Source organism: Marmota flaviventris, chromosome 3, assembly GCF_047511675.1.
Source record: "Marmota flaviventris isolate mMarFla1 chromosome 3, mMarFla1.hap1, whole genome shotgun sequence".
Classification (NCBI taxonomy): domain Eukaryota; kingdom Metazoa; phylum Chordata; class Mammalia; order Rodentia; family Sciuridae; genus Marmota; species Marmota flaviventris.
Genome location: NC_092500.1, coordinates 70,231,625 through 70,259,364, shown reverse-complemented (window position 1 = coordinate 70,259,364; position 27,740 = coordinate 70,231,625). Strand labels below are relative to the sequence as shown.

The 27,740-nt window shown below is 32.6% G+C and overlaps 1 protein-coding gene across 1 annotated transcript in view; it reads left to right on the top strand.

Moving 5' to 3' along the window:
• Positions 1-27,740, top strand: part of Arid2 (AT-rich interaction domain 2) — a 180,652-nt gene that overhangs the window by 149,433 nt on the left and 3,479 nt on the right. The window contains exons 16-20 of the mRNA XM_027934103.3: positions 3,591-3,739; positions 23,330-23,468; positions 23,555-23,640; positions 25,381-25,504; positions 25,605-25,696. Of these exons, the coding sequence (XP_027789904.2) occupies positions 3,591-3,739; positions 23,330-23,468; positions 23,555-23,640; positions 25,381-25,504; positions 25,605-25,696 (590 nt within the window). The remainder of the gene's footprint in view (positions 1-3,590; positions 3,740-23,329; positions 23,469-23,554; positions 23,641-25,380; positions 25,505-25,604; positions 25,697-27,740) is intronic.

The following is a 27,740-nucleotide window of genomic DNA, read 5'->3' as shown; positions in this document are numbered from 1 at the left end:
GAGTTATAGTTATGGCTGATGTTCTCACATTTCACAATACAGCATAATGTTCAGAGGAAATAAACTTGTACACTTCAGAAGAAATTGAAGTCTAATTAAAATGTGGCTTATTTAATTGGTATTTTGAAAAATATATATATTGCAAAAGTACAGCCTATAACCCCATGATCTGTCACCTGATTTCAGGTATTATCAACATTTTGCCATTCTGGTTTCCTCTATTCCCAATCACCATAATTTATTTTTCAGTATGTTAAAGCAAATCCCAAATATTATTTAACATCAATATATGTTATTCAGTATACACAGACTTTCAACGATTCATAAAATAAAAATACCAAATTATACCTAACAAAAATAATAATTTCTTAATATTATCCGATACTCAGTTTATGTTCAGTATTGCCTACTTACCTTTTAAAAACATTTTTAATAGTGTGTGATTATAATACTAAAATTTTCTGTACATTGCATTTAGTTACTATGTCTTTTACTCATTTTTAATTTAACAGCTTAGAACATTCCCTTTAACATTTGAGTTTAAAATAGTTACTGTATTTTCTGTGACACCAATAAGTATTTCAAAATTATAAGTAAACAAAAAGATGAAAGTTGCTAGCACTTATAAAATTAACAATGTATAAATATAGAGCAAAATAGTCAATAAAATACCTAATTTAAATGGTAATAGTATAGGGAACCAGAAGTTTCATTTAAAGGGAATATGATCTTTTTTCATCAATTAAGATGTATTAATTTGTTAAATTTATTTTTTAATTAAAATTCTGGCATACTCGTAAATTTCCTGTACTTTATATTTGATTAATATGTCTTTTATTTATTCTTGACAGATTAGATTTACTTCAGGCATCCTTGTTTTAGCCCTTGGTAATATTTGAGATCAAAATACCCAATCATTGACAGGAGCAGTGGTGCACACCTGCAATCCCAGCAACTCTGGAGACTGAGGCAGGAGGATTGCAAGTTCAAGACCAGTCTCAGAAACTTAGTGAGACCCTCAAAATTTAGTGAGACCTACCTCAAAATAAAATATAAAAAAGGGCTGGGGACATAGCTCATTGGTAAAAGCACCCATGTGTTCAATCCCCAGTATAAAAAAAAAAATAAAATACCCAATTATTAGAATTTTTTGTATTTTTTAATGCAATGTTTTCATTTCTAAGAAAACAGATGGACTAGATTCTATTTGTTTGCTTCCTTGTTTGGATAAATACCCTGATAGTAAGGTTATTTTTTCTTCCTTTTTCTTTGACCCAACCCCCCCCCCCCAATCAGAAATTTTATGGCTTTAAGAATTTGCAGAGACTTTGAGATGTGTTTCTAGTATTTACTTGGTAGATTTTGTGTGTTGGGGGGAGGGGGAGTGGTTGTACTGGGGATTGAACCCAAAGGCACTTCACCACTGAACCACATCCCCAGCCCCTTTTTAAACTTTTTTAAATTTTTGAGACATGGTCTCGCTAAATTGGACCTGGCTAAGTTGCTAAGGCTGGCTTTGAATGTGGAATCCTCCAGTCTCAGCCTCCATGCTGGGATTACAGGCAAGCACCTCCACACCAGGTAGTAGACTGTCCTCATAATGAACTCATCATCTTTCCTCCCCTCCCGATCCTTCAAAATATGGTTTCCCTTCTGGACTTCTTTATTAAAATAATAATAATTATCATTTAGAATCTAGAGCTAGGCTCTTCATGTAGTTTCTTTAGTCTTCCTATCATCCTATAAATTAAATTTTATTACTTGCATAAATGGATGAAAAAACTGAGGATCAGTGAGGGTAATTTGGTTGCCCAAATCACATGACTAATTGAAAGGCAGATTGCAAATTTTAGTATTGACATGTCAGGATAGAAATTCCTTATTCTATCCATTATATCTGTACTATCATTAAATTTTTTTTGTGCATGTATGTTTTCTCATCGACTCTTTTAACAAAACTTTTAAGGTTGATAACTTATTAATAGTAACAGTTTTAGTCTGATGCCCAAAGTATATTTTACCCCCAGACCTTACTAAAGATTCTTATGACTTATCATTTTTGACATGAACTTTTTCTTTCAACATTTTATTCTTCTTTCATTTGTATGTTATAATATTATAGCTTTATATGTTTGTGTTTTGTCTTTTTCTAATTATTATTTTTAATCTGAGGTATCCAGTAGTTTTAACTTAGTGTTTGTCCACCTAATCTCAGTATTACTTTACAAATTTATTCAGTATTTTTCCAGTTTTTTAAGATATTGTCTTGAAAATAATGCTTAAAATGTAATGCTTGACAATGGTGTGGTGCCATTTCTATATGAAATTCAATAGTGTTTTTTCCCTTTGAGGTATTTGAAGAAAATGTATTGCCTAAAATTATTTTAGTCTACATTAAATTTCTTAATGTTTTTCAGAGAAAAGGGATGAGATACAGAAGAAAATAAACATATGTTATGTTCAAAAGACATTATAATTAGACTCCTTTGACTAGTATTATCCATCAAAAGCTCTAATTGAGCAACTGTAAAGACTAAAATTGTTAAACATTTTACTGCAAATTAGTATTTGGTATTCTGCTTATATGGTATATCATTATTAACTGTCATCTGAAAATTTATTTGCTTTTTACAGTATTTTATTTCTTTCCTTTTCCTTATGAAACCTAAGAGAAAATATTACTCAAAAGAATTTGCAGTTAATCTGTTGTTGTGAAGATCAGACATAAGTAAATCACATGGTTATTTTTATAGAACTTCTCATTTAAATTTTTAATTGGTTGCTCCTATCTAAAATCTGAATTTTAAGTAATGTAGTCTGCCCTCTGTGTGGGTTCCACGTCCATGAATTTAATCAACTTCAGATCAAAAATAATCAGAAAAAATGCATTTGTACTGAACGTGTACTGACTTTTTTTCCTTGTCATTACTCCATGGACAGTACAGTATAACAACTATTTACTTAGCATTTACATTGTATTAAGTACTGTAAGTGATCTAGAAATGACTTAAAATAGACAAGGATGTACATAGGTTATATGCAATTAACTTGCCATTTTTACATAGGGGACTGAGCATCTATGGATAATACTAATCTGTGGATACTGGAACCAATCCCACACAGATACTGAGGGACTACCATATGTATTTGATAATGGTAACAATAATGTGTGATATTGCCTCTGTGGTTCCATGTTAAATATAAGAATCTGCTGGGCACAGTGGTGCACACCTGCAATCTCAGTAATTTGAGAAGCTATGGCAGGGTGATAACAGGCTCAAGGCCAGCCTCAGAAACTTAGTGAGACCCTGTCTCAAAATAAAAACTAAATATAAAAGACTGGGAATGTAGCTCAATGGTAACCCTATGTTCAATCCCCAGTACCCATCCCCCCAAAAGAGGAATCATACTTCCTAAATAATTTTATAAAAAATATCATCTTTTTAAAGATAATCATTAACTTAAAATTACAAAATGTAAATTTTATGTTAGAAATGCCTAAATATTGTAATCAAACTTATAAGACTGTTCTATAAAATATTATTGTTTTTCAGTATCATGTCACAAACTCTGTTTGTGCTTTTTCACAGAACACTCCTATGCCACCTTCACCAGCTGTACAAGTGCAGGGCCAGCCTAACAGTTCTCAGCCTTCTCCATTCAGTGCATCCAGTCAACATGCAGATCCAATGAGAAAACCTGGGCAGAACTTCATGTGTCTGTGGCAGTCTTGTAAAAAGTAAATGGCAGTTTTATTTGATATACAAAAGTGTTCTTTGTTTTAGAATGCTTTCATATTTAAATTTCTGTCATCTATAGTTTTATGAAACTTTTCATCTGAAATCACTAACTTGTAGCAAAAACGTTTTGTGTTCGAAGTTATATTTATATGAATCCAATGACACCGCAAGAATTGATATAAATAGTAGAAAGAATGTCATTGCTTAACAGTAGATTGCTAGAGAATGTGATTCAGCATTCATTAGTTTTTAATTTTTAAAAAAATTTAAGTATTTGTATATTTGGCTCTGAAAAAGATTTTTTTTAAAGCAATTTGAACTTAGTAACTGCTATAGAATTTCTGTGTAGTAGGAACTTAGAAGTAAAAATCTGTTAGAAAGGGAATAAACTGTCTTAAATTTGAGTTTCAGATGTTCACCCCATGAAAATTACTTTTAAAGCCATACCATCTCACAATAACTAGGATGAACAGCAAGTAGAACTGAACTTCTTAAATGAAATGTTCTTAGACTCGATGGAAAACTTGAGAAGAATGTTGGTTAAAATAAAAAATCTTAGTTCCTTTAATACTAGTATTACTCAGCCAAGAGCCTTTACCTATAGTCACTTTTTAGAGCTCCAAGACTAAGGCACTTGTCTTAGTAGACTATTCTTCTTTTCTTAGGAAAGATTTTATTTCTATGTTCTTTAAAATTCATATTGTTCATATTTTATTATAGATATTATATTGCAATATATTGAAAACAATATATAGATTTGTTTAGTATTATAAACTATACATGTAGCTAGCCTACAGATTATATTAATAGTATGTAAAATTTCTGCAAGACAATGATTATCAGACTTTAATTTATAACTCATTAGTGGGGTCATAAAATAATTTTAGTGCATCTTGAACAGTGGTTTTTTTTGTTTGTTTTCTTTTCAATGAAAAATTAGTAAAAATACAGATTTCATCATGTTAGTAAGGGTAAGTATTGTTTCCAGTTATTTATGTATATGATACATGTGTGTGTACTTGATCATAGTGTAAAATCTTTTCATCAAAGAAGTTCTTTAAGTTATCTGATTATTTCATTCATTTAAATTAATTATTCCCTTCCTCTCTCCACATTCCACCACCTCCCCACCATCCTCTTCCCTGTCCTCCTCCCCCTCCCCTGTGCTGGAGATTAGATCCAGGTCTTTGACAACTGAGCTACATCCCCAGCCTTTCTTTCTTTATTGATTTTATTTTTGTTCTTAGAGTGTGTTGTAATCTGCTAAAACTGTTTGTGGACTATTTTAAAAGTTAGGAGTTATTCTGTAAGATGAAGTTCTTAGAGTACACCATTTTTTGGTAGAAGACTGAATGAACTTAGATGGTGTGCAGCACAGTTCCCTACCTGGCTGGTAGGATTACTGTTATGTAATTTAATAATGAACCTTTTCTGAGTAGGATAGGTTCAACAAGTCTTCTTAGAGCTTTTCACTTTTTCAAGCCATAATTTTTAGGTACCACATTGATAATAAGTTGAGTTTGAGTCTGCAAATACTTATTGAGCACTCTGGGAAAATGTATATACTAGGAGCTAGAAATACAAATATTACTTCCAGCTTTTAAGAATATAGACCCCCACAAAAAATAAATCATAGTACAAATAAGTGTTATCAAAAGCACTGTTGGCAACATCGTTATAACTGGGATGGTTGAGAAAGTTTCACATTTCATTTAAGTTGGATCTTAAAGGATGAGTAGGAATTTGCCCAGCAAAAATAATTGCAGTTAAAATGGAAAGTGCAAATTCAGAGATATGGAAATATGCCCCAGAAATTGCGAGTTTAGGATATAGGGGCACAAAGTCATGAAGAGAATGATAGCTTTTAATTTTCACTCCAAGAGGAAAAATCCATGTCATTGCCATTGTCCCTTGAGTGGTTAAATTCAAATTTCCTTATAATATAAAAAATGTTTATTAGTAAAGAACTTTGTTTCCATCAGATTTAGAGCTAAAATTTATATACTTCACCAATAAGTTATTTATACATATATGGTACTTAAATTTGAAATAGCTGACTGTGTGCTCTTTTTGCAAAATTAAAAGTAGTTTTGCATATACATTTAACCTGTACGATAGACTACACTTTTTGTATTTATAATTCTCCTTCTTTATATATAATATGTATTCTTTTCACTGAATCATTTTACATTGTCACATATTAGTAACTTGCTCTTTTAATCTCTAAGCACGTATCTCTGAAAGTAGGAACGTCACTTTTCAACTAATATAACAGCAGCACATGCCTGTGGAAAAACAAGTTATGAATTCTTCAAATATCCAGTTAATGATTACATTTTTCTAGTGGTCTTTTGTTTATTTAGAAATTGATTTTGATTATAAGGTTGTAATCTGTAAATTACTCCCCTATCTCTCTTCATTCCTTTGCTCAAAAAAATTTTTTGATAGATAACCAAGTGATCTGTCCTGTAGGAGATCACAGTCAGGCTTTTTTGCTAATATTGTTTATCATCTTGCTTTGACCCTGTGTATTCTGTATATTAGTAGTTTAATTTAGATGCTTGATCAAATTCTGGTTTGATTTTATGATAGCCACTTTAGAAATGATACTGTGTTCTTCCCTCAGGAAATATGCCATATTTCTCTGATGTAAACAGACATTGAGAATCATTGCGTAGAACGTTACTTCATTAAAGAGTTGTAGAACACAAAAAGGCACCCTCTTATCAACTATTTGGTTTTTCTGAAAAGTGGTTTCTAAAAAAAATACTAAATAGATGTTTGATTGTTTCCCTTTAACCAGTTTTCATAGTAATGAGTAAGTAATTCATTAATACTGTGCAGAGATGACTGGGGGTTGGGTTTTGTTTTATTGGTAGTATCATTATGAATTAACTTAGGACTTGGAACATATTTGAGGTATTTCAGTACTCTGTAGTTGTTGTATCCTTTTAATACCCAAATTTTGTTATCTTTGGCCAGTGAAATCCTATCAAGCTAGTTTCTGAGTTCTTTGTGCTTTTGATATAAGTATTCGATAGTTTCCTTTCCTTGTAGTTTAATCTTGTACATTTTCTACCCCATACCTGAAATCAATTATTTTTCCAAGGACCCCTGGTTCTTTTCAATGGAAAATATGGTTTAGTCTGGACATCAGAGGTACACAGTACTTTTAAGTTGGTGTCTTAATCATTTTCTGTTGCTATAACTGAAGACCACAAACTGGGTAATTTGTAAGGAAATTTACTGCTTAGATTTCTGGAGGCTTAGAAATCCAAAGTAGAGACCATATCCAGTGAGAACCTTCTTGCTCATGAGGACTCTATGATAAAGTCCCAAGGCAGCACAGGGCATCACATGATGAGACAGAGTAGCAAGCCAGAGAGAGCTCATTTTTGTAATAAAGCTACTCCTGTAATAATCTACTAATCAATGAATGGATGAATAATGACCCAACCACCTCCTAAAGGTCTCACCTCCAACTACCATTTACATATGTCTCTGGAGGTTAAGTTTCCAACACATGCTTTCCAGGGGACACACCCAAATCATAGTAGATGGGTTTTTTTTTTTTTTTTTTTTGTTCTTTTTTTTCCCCCCTAGGTCTTTTCAGTGTATGGACTACAGATCACTTTTTCAGGGCATAAAGATGTTGCTAAGTAAAAGGCATCATGTGTTCATTTTTTTAAAAAATATTTTTCAGTTGTCAATGGACCTTTATTATATTTATTTATATGCGGTGCTGAGAATTGAACCCAGTGCCTCACATGTGCTAGGCAAGCGCTCTACCACTGAGCCACCACCCCAGCCCCATGTGTTCATATTTCTATTTGGAATTTAAATTCAGTATTGCAAGGTCCTTATTTGTTTTATTTTTTATTTTTTTTAAATATAAGAATATTTATTTTATTTTTTATAAAGAGAGAGGGAGAGAATTTTAATATTTATTTTTTAGTATTTGGCGGACACAACATCTTTGTCTATATGTGGTGCTGAGGATTGAACCCGGGCCGCACGCATGCCAGGCAAGCGCACTACTGCTTGAGCCACATCCCCAGCCCACAAGGTCCTTATTTAACAGCATTATTTTCACATTTGTATCTTTGTTCTCCTTATCAAAAATACCATTTCTCATTAATGTTAACAGCATATGCTTCATCTTATATCACACATCAGTGTCAAAGTAATCCTGATACTACTTGTAAGAATATGATTATTGAAAAATTTTGGAGAGAGTTTTCTACTGTTGTCTTTAAAATATATCCTAGTAAGGACTGTATAGTCACAAGTTACTATATTTTTAATTCACTTAGAATAGAGGTATTCTATAGTTACATCATCAACTGGACATATTAATGGTTCACTTGTGGATTTTTTTGTTTGTTTTTATTTTGTTTTGGTGTTGTGTATTGAACCTAGGATCTTGTGCCTGCCAGGCAAGAACTCTCCCACTGAGCTACATCCTCAGCTCTACTTGTTTCATTTTATTTTTTATTTTATGGGATTACTTTTTAAAATTTAAAATTACTTAATATATAACATATGGTTCCAGCACCAAATTAACCAAAGTATATTCAAAGAAATTTATCACTATTTCTTCCATCTTATTTCTTCCCTTTTCTATAAATAATGCCCTTTATTATCTTTTAAAAATATAAATAAATTGCAAATTTATTTGTATGATGTAGCTTATTAAACTACCTAGGATTAATAATAGATTCCTCCACCCAAGATGTTCATGTCATAATTCTATAACCTGAAAATGTTATTTGGCCAAAGAACTTTGAACATGTGACTGAGTTAAGGATCTTGGGGGGCCGGGGGGATTGTCTGCCTTACTTTAATATAATCACAAAGACCTTTATAAGAGAGAGTCAGGAGGTCAGAAAGATAGAAGACAATGTAATAATGAAAGCAGAGAGAGATTTGAAGCTGCTATGTTTGTGACTTAATCTGAAGGAAGGGGCCTTGAGCCAAGGAATGCAAGGAATGAAGCCCTGAAAGCTTGAAAAAGCTAGGAAAGAATTCTCACCTACACCCTCCTGAGAGAGTGCAGCCCTACTGATACCTTAGTTTTAACCTAGTGAAACCTGTTTTGGACTTTAAACCTCTAGAACTATGAAAGAATATATTTAGCTAATAAATTCAAGTTAATGTGTTATAATAGCAATAGGAAATTAATAACATACTATACACACTTTTCCATATCCTGTTTGTTAGTTTTTAATTTAACAATATATTCTAGAGAGACCTCCAAGGAAGTTTGTGGAGATATTCCTCATTCCGTTTTTATGCCTTCATAGTTATTCAATCACATAGATAAATTACTTGGTCAACCAGTTCCCTGTTGATTATTTAAGTTGATTTCTTTTGTTTTTTCTTGTTAAAAATAATGCTGTATTGAATTGCTATGTGCAATGATTTGTCTTTTTATATTTTTGCCAGTATATCTTTGAGAGAAAAATCTTAGGAAGAGAAATGATAATTCAAAAAGTACATGTATGTGTAATTTTGCTAGGTACTGCTGTTTTCTCCATATGTTCCTACCACCAATATATAAGAGAGTGCTCATTTTCTCTATAGGCATGCAAGTATAATGTGTTTTCAAACATTTAGATTTTTCTCAATCTAATGGGTGAGAGATGATGTCTCAGAATTTTATATTTCTTTTTCTATCAGTTGTCCATATCTCTATTTATTTTTCTATAGGATTTGTTGGCACATTTTTTTCTTTTCTATTTTATGAAGCTGTTTATTAGATTCATTAACATTTTGTCTGCTGTGGCATAACTTTTCACAGTTTATCATTTGTCTTTTTCACTTTGCCCTTCCTCACTTCTTTTTCCCTTTCTTCCTGTGATCATGGATAAAATTTTTATTTCTTTCAATTAATTTTTCTGTAATAACATTTGTTAGCCTTTCTATTATTGCTTCTGGATCTGGGTTATAGTTAGGAAGTTTTTCTCCATGGTCAGATTATAAAAGAATCTTTTATAATCTGTGCTTTTTTTTTTAAGAATGTATGTGGTTTTGTAGTTCACATGTAAATCTGCAATTTGGGAGGATTTTCTCCAGTAATCTAAAGGAAATGAGAGTGAGTCTGTAACTTGCTTTAATTTGCTCCAGTAGCTATCCATTTTTCTTTTCTTTTTTTTTTTTGTACTATAAAGCTAGTTTATTCCTAGAAAAGTATGTGTGTAAATGGATATTTTGGTTCTAAACCTCACCAATGTAACAGTTCAAACTAGTTTCATCAAATGCTGACTGAAAACTATTAACAAATGATTCTATAACATTTTCATATCACAAGTAATTTTCTAATTGTAAAATAATACTTCTACCTTGTAAAAAATTAAAATTTCAAACAGAGCATTTCTAAAAGATAATCATAGTTGTTAAGTTTATATGTATTTTTTCAATCCTTCCTTTTCATTTACAACTGTATTGTACATTACGCTTCTTATTTTAAATTCTAAACAAACAATATCCACTGGCCTAGAAATTGCTTCATTAATATATATGATATTCATTAATATAGAATATATATACTTTTTATGTCAACATATAAATCTCTATATTATTTTTGTTGAATACCAAGACTTTTCATTAATATGAAAAATTTTACCATATATGTATCTGTTATCTGTGATAGTATCTGCTTGTCCTTCTTTGACAGAATTGCTCTTAAATTATGAGGACACATTCTTTCCTTAGAATGCAGTGGTCCTGCACTATAATCTGTTGAGCAGTATCTCATATTCAGGGGATATTTAAGCTTTTAGCTATTTGCTATTACAAACAAACAGCTATGATGAACAATTTTGTGCTTATAAGACATTTTCTGTAAGTATTTCAGTGAGTAAAGTACCAAATTGGGATTTCTGGGTCAGGTAGTACACATACTTTTATTTTCATAGAATTGATAGGTTACTATCCAAAAATATTAAATTAATTTACAGTTCTGGCAGAAAAATATGAACATACTTCTTTTCTCTACCACCTGTCTACTACACACATAAGGGAAATTTTCCCCAATCTGATAGCAACAAAAGATCTCTTCACATTTTATTATTCTTTTGTTATTTTAATTTTTTAAAACCATGCTTTATTTTTAGAGCAGTTTTACTTTCAAGCAAAATTGAACAGAAAGGACAGAATTCCCAAATAAATAGCTTCCCCTACTATCAATATATTAGAGTGGTACATTTGTTATAATTGGTAGTAATGGACCGACATATGACTGATACCCAAATCCATAATTTACATTAAAGTTCACTCTTGATATTGTACATTCTGTGGATTTTGACAAAGGTGCTATCCACCACTATTACAGTAGCATACAGAATAGTCTCATTGTCCTAAAAATATTTTGTGTTCTGCCTCTTTATCTCTCTCCTTAACCTGTTTCAGTTTTTATTTTTTCAGTTATTAATGAGTTAAAAATCTTTATATAATTATTTATTTCTCCTCTGAATTAACTGATCATTTCATTTGCTCATTCTTTATTACCTTTCTACAAACTTCTCTGTGCAATAAGGAATATCAATTTTTCATTATATGCAACTATAATGTCTTGAGACATTAGCCATATTTTTCTACATAGAATCTAAATCTTTTAATGCTTTATGTCCTGTTTGAAAGACCTTCTCGGCTGCTAGGTCATAAAATGAACTTTTGTGCCTTTTAGCACTTTAATGTTTTAGCTCTTGAGGCATCTGTAGTTTAGTTTGACGTATAAAATAAGGTATGAATCTAGCTTAATTATGTTCCAAATGACCAACCTACTGGCAAGTTCCTCTTTCCCTCAGATATTTGAATTGTTATACTTGTCCTACTAAATTCCTATGTGTGCTTTGTCTCTTTCTGAATTGTTCTCTCATTGGTCTCTGTTCTTACTACCCTATGACTTTAAATATATTTTAATGTTGCTCCTGCTGATCTTCTTTTTCAGACTGTTTCTTACAATTTGTTTGAGCGTCTACCTTGAACCAGGCACTGTGCTAGGTTTTGAAATTGGAGGGATACAGAGGTCAAACTTGGTACCTGTACATTTATTTATTATTTCAGAGTGCCTTTAGAGGTCCTCAAGAAAGGCATGTTAGGATTTTGGTTGCTATTGTTTTCAGTATAATGGCTTTTTGTTTGGTTTTTGATAGTGAATATTTTTCCAATATTGAGTCATTCCCTTACTCAAGAAAAAAATTTTTCTCTAGTAAAGCTTTTAGCAGTTTCTAAGCATGAATTCTATAATTTTATTAAGTTTGTAGTATAGTTAAGTGTTGTTCTTGTTTTTTTTCCTGTCATAAATGATCTTAATTTCCTTTATATTCTATAATTTTTCAATATTTATACCTTGTTTTACCTGCTTATCCAGTTATAGTGTCTAATATTACTAGTTATATAATAATAACGATAATATTTGTCCATCTTTTTTAACTGATAGGCTTTATTTTTTTAAAGCACTTGTATTAGGATTGTACATGTTTGTTACATTTGATGAACTAATATTGGTAACAGTATTACTAACAAGACTTTTGCATTAAGAGTCACTCTTTGTGTCATATAGTTCTAAGGGTTTTAACAAATTCATAATGTCATGTATCCACTGTTAGTAACAGAAGGAGTACTTTCACTGTCCTAAAATCCACTCTACCTATTTGTTTCTCCTCTCCCTATCTCCAAACCCTACTCCTGGTAACTACTGGACTTCTTACTGTCTTTATAATTTTTAACTTTTTCATGATGTCATGTAGTTGAATCTATCACATTGCCTTCTTAGACTGGTGTCTTTCACTTTACAATATACATCTAAAGTTCGTGTGTGTGTGTGTGTGTGTGTGTGTGTATGTGTGTGTCCCTCATAGTTCATTTTTATATTGTTTTATGATTTTATAATGTTCCATCATATACATGTACCACAGTTTGGTTTATCTATTCCGTATTGAATTATATAATGGTTTCTTACAGTTACTGGCAATTATGAATTAAGGTGGTATAAACATTGGAGTGGGGGTGTTTTGTGTAAACAGTTTTTTTTCAACTACTTTGAGCAAGCACCTAGGATTATAGTTGCTGGATCATATGTGAAAATTGTGGTTAGCAATGTAAGAAACTATCAAACTGTCTTCCAAAGTGGCCATACTATTTTGCATTCTCATCAGCAGTGAATGAGCACTATTGCCTCACATCCCCACCAACACATGGTAGTGTCAGTGTCTAGGATTTTAGCCATTCTGATAAGTGTGTTTACTGGTATCACTGTTGTTTTAACTTGTGATTCTCTAATGACATACAATGGTTGTCTGTCTTTTCATTTGTTTATTTACCATCTGCATATCTTCTCTGATCAGGTGTGTGTTCACATCTTCAGCCAATTTTTTAACTGAGTTGTTAGTTTGCTAAGAACTTTTGGTATGCATGGGTATTTTTGTCAAGTGCTACTCTCTATTTATTGGTATAATATAATTCTCTACCCCATGGCTGTGATAGATTACATCAATTAATTTTTAGTACCAACCTTGGTCATGGCATACAGTTTTTTATATATTGTTTGCTGAAATTTTTGTGGGGATGTTAACATATGTTCATGAGGGATACTAGCTGTAGTTTTCTTGTGGTATCTTTGGTTTTGATGTTAGGGTAATACTGTCCTCATAGAAGTAGTTAGGAAGTGTTCCCTTTGCTTCCATTATCTGTTAGAGATTTTAGAGAATTCATATCATTCCTTCCTTACTTAAGTATTTAGTTGAATTAACCATGAAACTGGTCCTGGTGCTTTTCGTTTTGAAGGTTATTGATTCAATTTCTGTAATAGTTACAGGCTTATTCAGATTATAGGTTTATCTTTGTATGAGTTTTGCCAGTTTGTATCATTCAAGGATAACTAAGTTTTGAGTTTAGGAGCATGGAGATGTTTATAATATTCCTATATTATACTTTCATTGTATTTGGAATCAGTAGTGATCTCTTTTTTACATTAGTGATTTGTATCTACTCTTGGTTTTTTTTGGGGGGGTGCGGGGGGTTAGGTTGTCTAGAGGTTTATCTATTTTATTGATCTTTTCAAAGAGCTAGTTTTTAGTTTTGTTGATTTTTTTCCCACTGTTGATTTTCTTTTTCCAATTTCATTAAACCAGCTGCTCTAATTTTTATTTATTTTCTCCTGTTTCCTTTAGATTTAATTTGCTCTTCCTTTTCTAGTTTCCTAGAATGAAAGCTTAGATTACTGATTTTAGAGCTTTTGAAATATATACATTCAAGATTATAGTTTACTCTCTTAATTACTGTTTTTACTCCATCTCCTGAATTTGAAGTTCTATTTTCATTTTGTCCATAATATTGAACAGTGTTGTTTAATCTTGAAATATTTTTGTATTTTCCAGCTTTCATTTTCTACTTCTAGCTTAATTCTATTATAATAAGAAAGGATAAATTAAAATTTTTAAGGTGTGTTTTATATCCCAGAATGTGTTCTATCTTGTGGATGTTCCACATGAGCTTGACGAGAATATGTTGCTAGATAAAATATTCTGTAAATATCGGTAAGATCCAATCGATTGATGGTATTAGCCACTTCAACTATTTACTTAGTTTTCTGCCTTTTGAATCTTGATTCTGGTCAATGCTGTCAGTAAGCTCAGTCAATCAAGATTCACTCTCAGCCAAGCACAGTGGTGCAGGCCTGTAATCCCAGCAGCTTGGGAGGCTGAGGCAGGAGGATCTCAAGTTCAAAGACGGCCTCAGCAACAGTGAGGCACTAAGCAACTCAGTGTAAACTAATGATAGAGATATGTTGAAGTTTCCAACTATCATAATGGATTTGTCTCTTTTTCCATGTAGTTCTATCAATTTTTGCATACACATTTTAATGCCTTGTGTTAGGTACATCCACCTTAAGGATTGTTATGTCTTCTTGGAGAATTTACCTCTTTATCCTGATAATTTTCCTCATTCTGAACTCAGCTTTCTCTGAAATGAAAATACTAACTCCAGCCTTCTTTTGATGAGTTTATGCAGAGTTTATCTTTCTTCATCCCTTTAGTGTATCTGTATGTTTTGGGGAATAAAACCTGGGGTCTTGCACATGCTTATGAACATATGAGCTACCACTGAAATACACACTCATCCCTTCATACTTTATTTCTGAATCTGTTCATGTCTCTGTATTTAACAACACATGGTTAGGTCTTTAGACATTTATGTTAAAGTGATTATTAATATAGTTGCTTTGATAACCTGCTATATTTGTAAAGGCAACTTTTTTTAATTTGCTTTTTGTATTTTTGCTTTTACTTTTACCTTCTCTAATTCTCCCTTTAGTATACTAATTTTATTTCTTTTAAAATAGGTAATCGAAATCACTTTCAAACAATAATATACTGTTTCACAAATAGTACAGGTACCTTGTAACATATCAATTTTTCCAAAGTGTCCTTCACACCATTGCAGTCATTACACTTAACCACAGGCTATAATCACCAAATACATTGTTACTATTATTATTTTGAAAAAACATTAAATCAACTAAGAGTTTTAAAAATAAGATGTCATTGATTCCTTCTCTAACATTTTTTCTTTCTTTTGTAGATTCAACTTTTTGGCCTCTTAAATCTTCCTCCTCTCTAAAGATTTTTTTTTTTTTTTGTCCATGCTAGGCATCAGACTCAGGCCTGGGTCCTTGGTATATGCTAAGCAAGCACTCCACCACTGAGCTCCACCCCAAGCCCTGAAGAAAGCCTAACATTTCTTGTCAGAAGGGATCATATACCTTCAGGGTTAACTAAGAAAGTATTTTGCTGGGTGTAACTGAACATGCCTTAGTCCCAGATACACAAGAGGCTGAGGCAGGAGGATCACAAGTTCATAGGCATCATAGTGAGATCCTGTTTCAAAAGAGAGAGAAGTTTTCTATTTTGCTGCTGCTGCTTTTTTTTTTTTTTTTTTTTTTTAATATTTTTAGTTGTAGATGATAGGTATGCGCTGTACCACTGAGCTACAAAACCCCAAAAGCAACTTTTTTTTTTTTTTTTGGAGGAAAACATATGTTTATTAGCTCCACATAGCCAAGCCATAATCTATACATATTTCTTTTTTTTTTTTTTTTCAGTTTGTTCTTTTTAGATATACAAGACAGTAGAATGAATTTTGACATATTGTACATACATGGAATATAACTTATTCTAGTTAGGATCCTATTCTTGTGGTTGTACATGATGCTGAGTTACCCTGGTAGTGTATTCAAATACAAGGATTGTGGCTCAGGGGTAGAGTGCTCACCTAGCACATTGGAGGTCCAGGGTATGATCCTCATAAAAATAAATAAAAGTATTGTGTCCAACTACAACTAAAAAATTAATATTTTACAAAAATACAAGGATAGGAAACTTATGTTCAATTAATTTTATGTCCTTCCTTTTCCCCTCCCACCTCTCTTCCCTTCGTTCCCCTTTGTCTAATCCAATGGACTTTTGTTATTCCTCTCTGCACCCTACCTTGTTGTAGGTTAGCATCCACCCATTAGAGAGAACATTTGGTCTTTGGCTTTTTGATATTGGCTTATTTGCTTAGCAGGATAGTCTCCAATTCCATCCATGCACCAGCAAACGCTATAATTGCATTCTTCATTATTGCTGAGTAATATTCCATTGTAGGTTGGCTCTTGGAAATTGACCTGCTATAAACATTGATGTGGCTTTGTCACTATAGCATGCTAATTTTAAGTCCTTTAGGTATATTCCAAGGTATGAGATAACTGGATCAAATGGTGGTTCCATTCCAAGTTTTCTAAAAAATCTCCATAATACTTTAAAGAGTGACTGCTTTTTCTATTTCTATGCAGAACATCATTGGACTTCTAGTAGGAATTACATTCCCTCTAAAAACTAGAACAAGACAGGGATGCCCTCTTTCACCACTCGTGTTCAACATAGTCCTTGAAACCCTAGCCAGAGCAATTAGACAAAAGAAAGAAATTAAAGGGATACAAATAGGAAAAGAAGAGTCTGTGACTTTAAGAAGATGACTTTAAATTTGAGAAGATGTTTCTCAACCTTTGTTGAGAAAACCTTTGTCTTGCATGAGACAAGAACTCTAGGGGAGGGGTTGGAGGCATAACTCAGTGGTAGAGCACTTGCCTAATATGCATGAGGCCCTGGCACCAAAAACAAAACAAAACAAAAAAATAATGGTTACTTCACCCTTTCCCTCCTAAAAGCATTTTTCCCCCTCTAATTATCACTACAGTAACTTTGTGAGAATTCTGGAGGTAAAAATTCCAAAAATGTAGTTCTCCCCCGACCCCAAGGAGTTTTAACTCTGAAGGTCATCCAGTCTAGGCTTCCCGTAATTTGTCAGTTATTGTTTAATATTTCTACAAGTAACTGGCTTCAGCAGTAGGCTGTGATTATTTATATTAGTGTCTTTCCAGCTTTCAGGTAGCAGTTTGCCCTGTGGCTTCTATTTTTTGATTAATCTAAAAGAGTCCGGTCCAGTCCCCCACCTCCCACCCCCACATAGGTACTGGGGATTGAACCTAGGGTTTCATCATGCCAGCCAAGCCCTCTATACCCTGAGCTACATACCTGGACTTTTTTTTTTTTTTAGATTTTATTTTATTTTATTTGAGACCGGATCTCACTAAGTTGCCAAAACTGGCCTCAAACTTGTGAACTTCCAGCTTCAGCCTCCCTAGCTTCACCACCATGGCAGGCAGAAGAGTTCTTAATGTTCACTTCATTCAATTCGTTTCATGTTTTGAGAATGGAAGTGATTTGACTTCCAAGCTCTTTACATGTCTGAGAAGAAATTGGAAATTCTCATTCTTTGCTTGTCTATTGTTATTAAGCACAGCATTGACTATTAACTTGTAACTGAAATATATAAGTAACGTATATATTTAAAAAAGAGAAACCAAACTTGTGTTTGACCGTAAGATTTCTTTTTTTTTTTTTTTTTAGTATATTGATTTTAAGTAATATTTTGTTTGAAAAGAGGATTCTACTGTTCTAAAAGACATTTGAAGACCAGTTTTCTAGAATATATTGCTCATCCTAAATCTCTAGTACATAACTGGTAAAAGTGAAAAAATTAATTCCCTTTAAGACAAATGATCTATATTGTGTTAATATTTAGAATTATATTATGAAAAATCAAACCAGCTGTGTAGAGGATCTCAATTTTATTCCAAACAAACATTTTTAGTGTGAAAGCTGTTCTGTCTGTAAACCAGAGATTTGGTACTAGGTAAATTGATATTCTCTCTGACCACAATAAAAACTACTCAAGCAATATTAAACTTCTGGGTTCCTGCTAAAACTTACACGTAGTAATTCCAACAAACATCAACTTCATTTTATTTTGCAAATTATTTTTTTTAACAATTTGGAAGTTCTACTTCTTCCAGAAGTATAATCCAAAATTCCTGGAAAATCTTTATTTCCTCTAATTAATTTTTCTGAAATAATGTGCTAAGTTAAAAATACTTAAAAAATGAAATATTTAATAAAAACTGATAGCAATTTTGTGCACTTTATTTTGGGGTTGTGACTCAGTGCTGGAGCCCTTGCCTAGAATGTTTGAGGCACTGGGTTCAATCCTCAGCACTACATAAAAATAAATAAATAAAATTAAGGTATTGTGATCCATCTACAACTAAAAAAATTTTTTTTTGAAAAAAGAAAAAGAAATATCTATAGACAAGGTGAGTCTTATAAAACTGACATCTTGATGATTTGAAAACATTTGATGAAGTAAAATACTTAGAGTAAAAATAATTCATGATACTCTTGCCTTCAGCAAAGAATGCTTAATTCTAGGTGTTGCCGGTTAAGGTTGACCTTAACAAGTAATTAAATTGATCAACAACTTAGATTACATGTCAGTAAGATAATAAAATTGAAATTAGTGTTATACCATCTTTTGTCTTAATTTTGTGGTCAGAAAACCAGAGAGAATCTTCAGAGGGTCATTAGCACAGTGCATGGCACTGAAAAGCTTTTTTTTTTTTTTTTTTTTTAATTAACACTTCTTGACTGAGTGAAGTAAATGCAGATTAACTAACTGATTCTAAAGTCACAGTTCTTCCCTGAACTGGCTTGTTGGCATTTTGCATCTTCATTTGTGAAGTTAACAGGCCATCATCTTGCTGTTGCTAAGAGTATAAAATATTATGTGGGCCATGCATTGGGTGTACATGCCTGTAATGTTAGCAGCTCCAGAAGCTGAGGCAAGAGGATCGCAAATTCAAAGTCAGCCTGGAAACTTTGTGAGGCCCTGTCTCAAAAAACATAAAAGGGCTGAGGTTGTAGTCATGCTAAAGTGCCCCTGGGTTAAATCCTAGTATGCTCCCCTACCCCCAAAAAAGATTTTGTGTAAAAGCTCATGGATATTTTGTTAATATTCCTGTACTTGTAGTTAGAACTAATGAACTTTTATAAATGTCAGATTAACTTCATGTAATATACTTTCCCATAACATTAGTTTGAGAATTAGGTGTTTCTTAGGCCTTAACTACTGGTCTGCCTTAATTAAAAGTATTAGGAAAAGCCCTAATTTCTACCACAGGTAGTGACAGAGGTTCTATTTTTGTTTTTTTAACCTTACTCTAATACCATAGAGTCCAGTTACTTAAAGATGTTATCAAATACCAAAAGGTTATTCACCATGAGATTAATTTGCCAAATTGTATTGAGGTCCATTTCATTTTCAAATATTTTAAATGTTTGGGAAAATAATTTTGTAGGGTAAAATTATAATCTGTAGTTTACCAATCACCTCATTTACTTATTCCTTGGGAGATTGTGCATACAATAAGAAGTATGTACCAATGGTAATCTCTCTCTCTCTTTTTTTTTTTTTTGGTACCAGCACTGAACCCAGTGGCACTTAACCACTGAGCCACATTCCCAGCCCTTTTCAAATTTTTTTTTTTTATTCTGAGACAGGATCTTACCAATTTCCTTAAGGCCTTACTAAGTTGTTGAAGCTGGCTGCTTTGAACTTGCAGTCCTCCTGTGGCAGTCTCTAAGTCACCAGGATTACAGGTGTGCCCTACAGCATCCAGCCAAAACTATACATTTTTTTAAAATGTATAGTCTTTTATGTACATTTATTAATAATTATGTGTACATCTTACTTTTAAACTAGAATATTCCTACAAACAAACATATCCCATATTCTTTTACTCCAAATAGTTTTGGAGCAGGGGATATTGTTTGTTGTTTTTGCAGCAAGGAGAACCTTTAAGAATGCCATGAAATACTTTTTGACTTAAAGAAAAATAGCTTGGCTAGGAGTGGTGGCACATACCTGAAATGCCAGCTATTATGAATGCTGAGGCAGGAGAATAGCAAGTTCAAGGACAGCCTGAGCAACTTAGTGAGACCTTGTCTCAAAGTAAAATTTAAAAAGGGATCAGATATAGCCCAGTGGCAGAGTGCTTAGCATGTGTTTAATTTCCAGTACCGCCAACATAAAACAAAGAAAAACAGCCCACCAAGAACTTATGAATAAGAAAACTTCGAAGGATATTGAACTAAAATGCTATTTTTAGTTCTTTATACGTATGTCTTAATAACCAAGGAAAAGCCTTAGCTTTATAATCACAGATGTTTATTTTTAAATTATTCTTTTGAGTATGGTGAATTATTAAAATTAATCATGTATTAGATGTGTGTGTGTGTGTATTTGTGTATATGTATAAAAACCTCCTTTTTATTTACATGCACAACCTCCTAAATAGAGTGCCAATTTTTAAAGAATAAACTCAAAGTAACGAGAAAAAAAAAAAGTGTTTTATTTACTTCATTTGTTTATGTGTTTATGATGCTTAAGAATTTTTTTAAAAAGTGATGATAACAACCATAGTACAAAATACACAAGTAATAGTTGTTGACTTTATTTTACTTTTAAGTATGAAGTAGTTTATTCTTAAGTGTCTCCTCAGATGATATCAGAAAACATACCTGGTAGAGTTTTGTGAATCTCTTCATTGAACTAAACAACTTTTTACTTGGATAAAAGAAAAAGGAATTTGGCTAAAGGGGAGTTTGGTGAACCAATAGAACCTAATCTTTAGCTTTAGATGCAGTTATTTAGATAATGAAAGAGGTCAAGCTATTATAAAATGTATTGGTGATTTAATTGAAAATAGTATGTACCATGAAAGACTGCCAATGACTTAGAGAAAAATGTCACAGTTACTACAATAAATATATGAAATGATAAATTTTGGATTGCTGTGTCTGATATTGATAAATACTGAGAAAGTAGCAGGATCAACAAAAAAGCATTGTTCTGTTGTTTTCAATGTAGGATTTAATGAGAAAAGACAGAAGATGGAAAAGGGGATGATTTTTGAAGGAACACAATAGAATCTATTACAGAAGTGAAATAGGTACCCCTAAAAATAGAAGCTACTGCTGGCTAAGCCCTAAGGAAAAGAGGATGGGTAGTGACTAAAGATTTATTATGGAGAAGTTAAGGAAGCCTTAGTAAAATAAACTTAAATTCTTTCAATAATGTCTTTTTTCACAAACATAAAAGGAGGAAATTGTTTTTAATTTGCAAATTCACTAATACAGGACAAGATAAGTGTTCAGTATTTAACCAAAGTTTAGTTTGAAGCAGGTTTTATGGGAAATATTTTTGAGAAGAGAAATAAATAAAATTAGTTGAGTGATGATGAGTATCACTTGATAATGGAGGGTATTAACTTAGAGACAGACTAGACTTCCCTGAGCATAGTTTGGCAAGTTTGAAATAGCTGTGGACAAAGTCTCAGGGCAGAGAATTAGCAAGCTGAGCAGGTGAAAAGACAAGAGGTCACCAATACCACTACTACTATTACTAGTACCAATAATATTAATAATGATTGTGGTGACAGTATCTCTCTTTTATTTATGACCTACTATATGTCAAAGAGCTTTACATACATCAAGTTTGTCCTCAAAACCACCCCCAAAACTAGATTCACAATAAGTAAAAAATTTGAGAGAAATGTTTTTTGCCCAGAGATCTACTTATTAAACCCATCAAAACAAGCATATCCACATTGTATATGTCATAAATTGTGTACTTATTATAACAGTTTTTCAGCAGAGGGCAGCAAAGTATTCTAAAGGAGAGCATTGTTTTATAGAAACCATACTAACCAAGAGTGGCGAGCAGTATATAAAATTGTATCAGTCGCAATTTTGTTTCAGCACACACAACACACACACATATATACAGAAAAAGCTTAAAAATGTTATTCATTATCAAGTATTATGTACTCTACATAATTGTATGTGCTGTACTTTATATATAAAAGTTTATTTACACCACTATCACAACAAACATTTCAGCAATGTACTGGGATACAACATTAGATGGCTACAAGGACTTAGGTGATAGGAATTTTTCAGCTCCATTACAATCTTATAAGACTATTGTCATACAGGTTTTCATTGTCCAAAATATTGCTGTTTAGTTCATGGCTGTATTTCAGTTAATGGTTCAATAGTATTTAGGTAAAGTCTTAGCACAATAAGGCAAGTCTCCAGAATAGAGATCCAATCATTTATTTCATATTAATGAATAGTATTGTAAAGTACTTTAAATAAAAGTAACGCCAAAACATAAAATGCTTATCCTGATTTTAATTTCACGTAAACTTTTCATAGGTGTTTATATAGATGAATGTGAACAGAAATGAAATAGATTATTATAATGATTTATTAACATTCTCTATAATTGAGTAATTATTTTTTATTAAAACTTATTTTTAAGTGTCATTCCCTGAAGGAATATTAATTTGGATATATGTTGCACATTAAAAATTGGTTCAAATATAGGCATGTCTATATGAAGGCCATAAAAAAATCACATCCTAAAAGATATCTGCCACAGACTTGATAAAGATAATTACTGTTAAATACCCAAGTTAGTAATTATTAACTGAAATCTTGTAATGCATTTGTTGCTGTCTAGATTCTAGTGATGTTTCTCAGTGCCATGTATATAAAAGAGAATAGTATCTGATTTCATTTCAGTGTTATGTCCTTTGCCACTTACCCACTCAGACATATATTGTTAAGCCTTCATAGTGAACAGGATATGATGTTGGGGAAATAAAAGATGTGACTTCTTAAACATGAATAGACATATAAAATATGAACTCAGCTAAAAAGCCAGACTGGCCAAAATTTATTGAATTTTAAATGTTGGATTAGATATGCTGAAACTATTATGTAATATGAAATCTAGTAAATGAGCAATTTCTTAAAGTACAATTAAGTGTGATATTTGTTTATAAGATACTGTTCTATTGTGTTTTAAAATATTTCATCTGACTGTCATTAAAGATAGTGAATTAGGAAAGAAGGATATTAAACTTAAACCAAATAACTAAAATATTTATTATAGTTGAATGCTTCATCCTAGAGAAATTTTCAAAATACACTTTAATTGAAATGAATTAGAGATTGCTTACTCTATTTTGCTATATATTGATCTATAACTTGTATTAAGGATAGCAAGTTTTCTATTTTAAAGAATATATCCAAGTGTCAGAAAGTTTTTGTTTTGTTTTGTTTTGTTTTTTGTTTTTTTAGGTGGTTTCAAACACCCTCACAGGTTTTCTACCACGCAGCTACTGAACATGGAGGCAAAGATGTATATCCAGGGCAGTGTCTTTGGGAAGGTTGTGAGCCTTTTCAGCGACAGAGGTTTTCCTTTATAACCCACTTACAGGTATACTTTTTTAATATTATTTGCTTAGTAACTCATCTGGTTCCATCAAAAATCTTTATATTCTTTTACTTTCTTTTTTCACAAAGGATAAGCACTGTTCAAAGGATGCCCTGCTTGCAGGATTAAAACAAGATGAACCAGGACAAGCAGGAAATCAAAAATCTTCTACCAAGTAAGGAAAATTATTTTGTTTCCTGTTACATATATATATATATATATATATATATATATATATATATATATAAAAATACTTGGAAACTAGGCATAACACAAGAATAATGAAAAGCCATTTAGCCTGTTGGGAAACCTGAAACCTGGGTTCTAGTCCAGCTCTACTACTATTCACCTGGGAGACCCTGTTCAAATTGCTTATATTCTGTAGGCATCATTTTCCATATTGGCTAGACTGCATGGTCTCTACATTACTTTGTAGTTTCAACATTTTGATTCAACTTTGTAGAGAAGTCATTGGAACAAAAGATAATATGTGGGAAGTGCTTTCTAAATTGGAAGTACTACATGTGATTATTTTTTAAGAGAATAAATGTATTTAATAATGGCAAAGGAATTTCTTCACATATTTGAATATATAGAGACATGCATACTTACTGGTTTACAATCTAAAGATTGTTTTCACATTATATTATTTAAAATTCAGAATTAGTTTATGTAACAACTATCAGAAAATATCCCCACTTTACAGATGTGGAAATAATATTAAAAGTCATGCACTAGTTATAGTGTCAGAAACAGTTTCCTTATGTATCAGTATTCTTTGCAACGGCTGCCTCATAGAACACAACAGATAGAGATGTAGTTTGGGCTGGGAATGTAGTTCAGTGGCAGAGCAAGATAGTGATGCAGTTTATCTGCTTGGCTGAAGAAATCTACAGTACCTTGAATCTGATTTCATATATATAAAACTTTCTGTCATCCCTCCATTCTATGTCTTTCATGAAGAACTATCTTGAGCTGGGCTTATGTCTGTAATTGCAGATTTTCAGGAGGCTGTGGCAGGAGGAAAACAAGTTCAAGGCCAGCTTCTGCAACATAGCAGGATCTTGTCTCAGAGTAAAAAGGACTGGAGTTATAACTCAGTGGTAGAGCACACTAAGTTCAGTCCCCTGTACTGTGGGAGTGGGGGAAAAGGAAGGGGTCGACAGAAATTATTAAATAATGATGAAAAATAAGATTATGTAAGAAAGTAATTGTCCAAAATGTAGTGTTCAGCATAGTTCATATTATATTAGGCTATATTTTCCTGGATGACCTATGCTATTACATTCTTAGGTAATACTGTTTCACTGTTAGATGCTATTTAAAAGTAATTTACAATGCAGATTTTAAACTATTTTCTTAACGTTCAAAAATGGGAACTCTACAATCTACTATTTTATTACTGTATTGTATTTATTGTTATTGCCTGCTTACCCAAAACAGTAATTTTAAAGATGGACCATAACGGAGCATCTGTTATTCATTTTAAAATTGATAGATTACAGCCAGATGAAGTGGCACAGGCCTGTAATCCCCCAGTGACTGGGGAGGCTGGGGCAGAAGGAACTCAAATTCAAGGTCAGCCTCAGCAATTTAGTGAGGCCCTAAGCAAGAACCTGTCTCAAAAGAAAAAAATTAAAAGGGGCTAGGAATGTAGCTTCCAGTGTCCCTGGTTAAATCCCCAGTGTGGGGAAGGTGGGGAATCAATAGATTGGAAAATAAAAGACCTGAAATTTCACCTCAATACTAAGGTTCTTTGCCTAGACTGACATAAACATAATATTAGTGCTGGACCTTTTATTCACCTTGTATCAGAATTTCAGAGTAACCACCTCATGAGGTTGGCAATGTGGTTACCATTCTGTCTGCAGAATTCAGTTAACAGTCTCCATCTCTGTTTGTCTGATCAATTTAGGCAACCAGCTGTAGGAGGCACAAGCTCAACTCCTAGAGCACAAAAGGCCATTGTGAACCATCCCAGTGCTGCACTCATGGCTCTCAGGAGAGGATCAAGAAACCTTGTCTTTCGAGATTTTACAGTAAGCCTTCCTTGAAAACTTTATCTGCGAAGGTATGAGCCCCATATGAGTTTGATCTTTATTGTAATTTTTTTTTCTTATATTCTCCTTTCCTTTTTAGGATGAAAAAGAGGGACCAATAACTAAACACATCCGACTAACAGCTGCCTTAATATTAAAAAATATTGGTAAATACTCAGAATGTGGTCGCAGGTGAGTAATTTATTTTCCCTAGCAACAGTGAGTTTAACTTTACTTTTACATATATGTTCATAAAATGAGGTATCTCTTTTACTTACTGTTTTTCTCGGTTTCATGAATGTCCAAAAGTTTATGCTATCAGGATCTCTCAAAAGCCAAAAATAGGGGTTGGGGTTGTAGCTCGGTGGTAGAGCAATTGCCTGGCACTTGTAAGGCACTGGGTTCAATCCTCAGCATCACATAAAAATAAATTAACTAAACAAAGGTATTGTGTCCATCTACAACTAAAAAAAAAAAAAAAGCCAAAAAATAAATAGAAATTGAAAGAACCAGAAGGTAGTTGTTTAACTTGTTTTATTAAGTTAATTTCTTGCTAACCAGAGAGAGCTACTTTTAGAACAAAAATAGCTTTATTAAAGAGGAAACTTGAGAGTTTATTGGGGGAGAAAAACTAACCATTTGAAATGATGTGGTGTCATAATGAAATTCAGTTTGAAAACTGGCATTTTAATGAACTCATCAAAGTCATAGATGCTACTACGAATCATTATAGTACTCTGAAGTTTTAAGAGTTGCTTTCTGACAGACTTAAGAGAATAATCAGGATTTTGTAGCTCTATAGAAACTTGGATTAACTTTTTAAAGAGAACAAATGTGGAATGTTTTGTATATACTATACTTTGTCTCCCTTAAAGGAACTTTTCTCATATTCCTTCTGCATCTTCAACTGAGCATTCTCAGGCTCCTTTCATTTCATTTCCAAAATGAATAAGAAAAATTCTTTTGCTTTTTTGGGCAATACTGGGGATAAAACTCAGGGCCTAATGCATGCTGGGATAGAAAACAAAACTTAATAATTAAGCAAAGGTTTTCAGAAAAAGAAGAAATATAAAGGTTTAAAAACCATGAGAATGCCAGTGTCTTCCTGATTCATTCATAATTATTTCTTTTTAGTTTTCTCACTTTATTTCCTTCCATACCCCTCTATTTGCTTCATAGCCTACATTCCTCCCCACCCTCCCACTCCTGTACTGGGGATGGAACCCAGAGGCGTTTACCATTGAGCTAGTTCTCAGTACCCCCTACCCCCATTTTTAAATTTTTTTCTTTTTTTTCTTTTGAGACATACTCTTACTAAGTTCCTTAAGGCCTTGCTTAGTTGCTGAGGCTGGCCTCAGACTTCTGAGACTCTTAAGTCACTGAGATTACAGGCATGCAGTGAGCATCATCAGGCCTGACTTTCATTGTCTACATTTCAACCAGGCCACACCACTTGCAAGTTCCTGAGCACACTAGGCTCTTTCATTTCACACTTTTAAACTTGTTCCAGTGATCCAACCATTCTCTCTGCCTAGAATGCCCTTGTCCAAGAGAGAATGCTCAATGTCCAAGTCATCATTCTCAGTTTGTATTTGAATTTTTGTCTTTTCCATAATTGCTTCTTTTTTTATTAATATATATATATATATTTTTTTTAATTTTTTTTTAGTTGTCAATGGATCTTTTTTGTTTTATTTGTTTATTTATATGCAGTGCTGAGGATCAAACCCAGTGCCTCACACATGCCAGGCAAATGCTCTACCACTGAGCCATAGCTGCAGCCCCTCCACAAGTGTTTCTTTAGGTTTTTTTCATTCTAAATTTAGCAAAGTCTTCATCCCTCCCTTTTTTTTTTTCCTTCTATTTTCTTACACCCAGAATTTTTTATTTTTGTGGGTTAGGTTTTTTTTATTATTCTTTTTAGTTATACATGAGTACAATGTATTTTGACGTATCTTACATACATGAAGCATAACTTCCCATTTTTGTGGTTGTACTCTAGTAGAATGAATTAAACATAACTTTCCTATGTTCTTATATATATATATAAGTACACAACCAGACTAGTGTAACTCCGCATCATGTACAGAAACCAAGTTACTGGATTACGGGAGTGTGCCACTGTACCCAGCCAGACATTTGATATAAATTCCCCCTCCCTTCCCTTCATTCCCCTTTGTTGAATCCAAAGTACTTCTGTTCTTCCCTACCCTTCCCCATTATTGTGAGTTAGCAT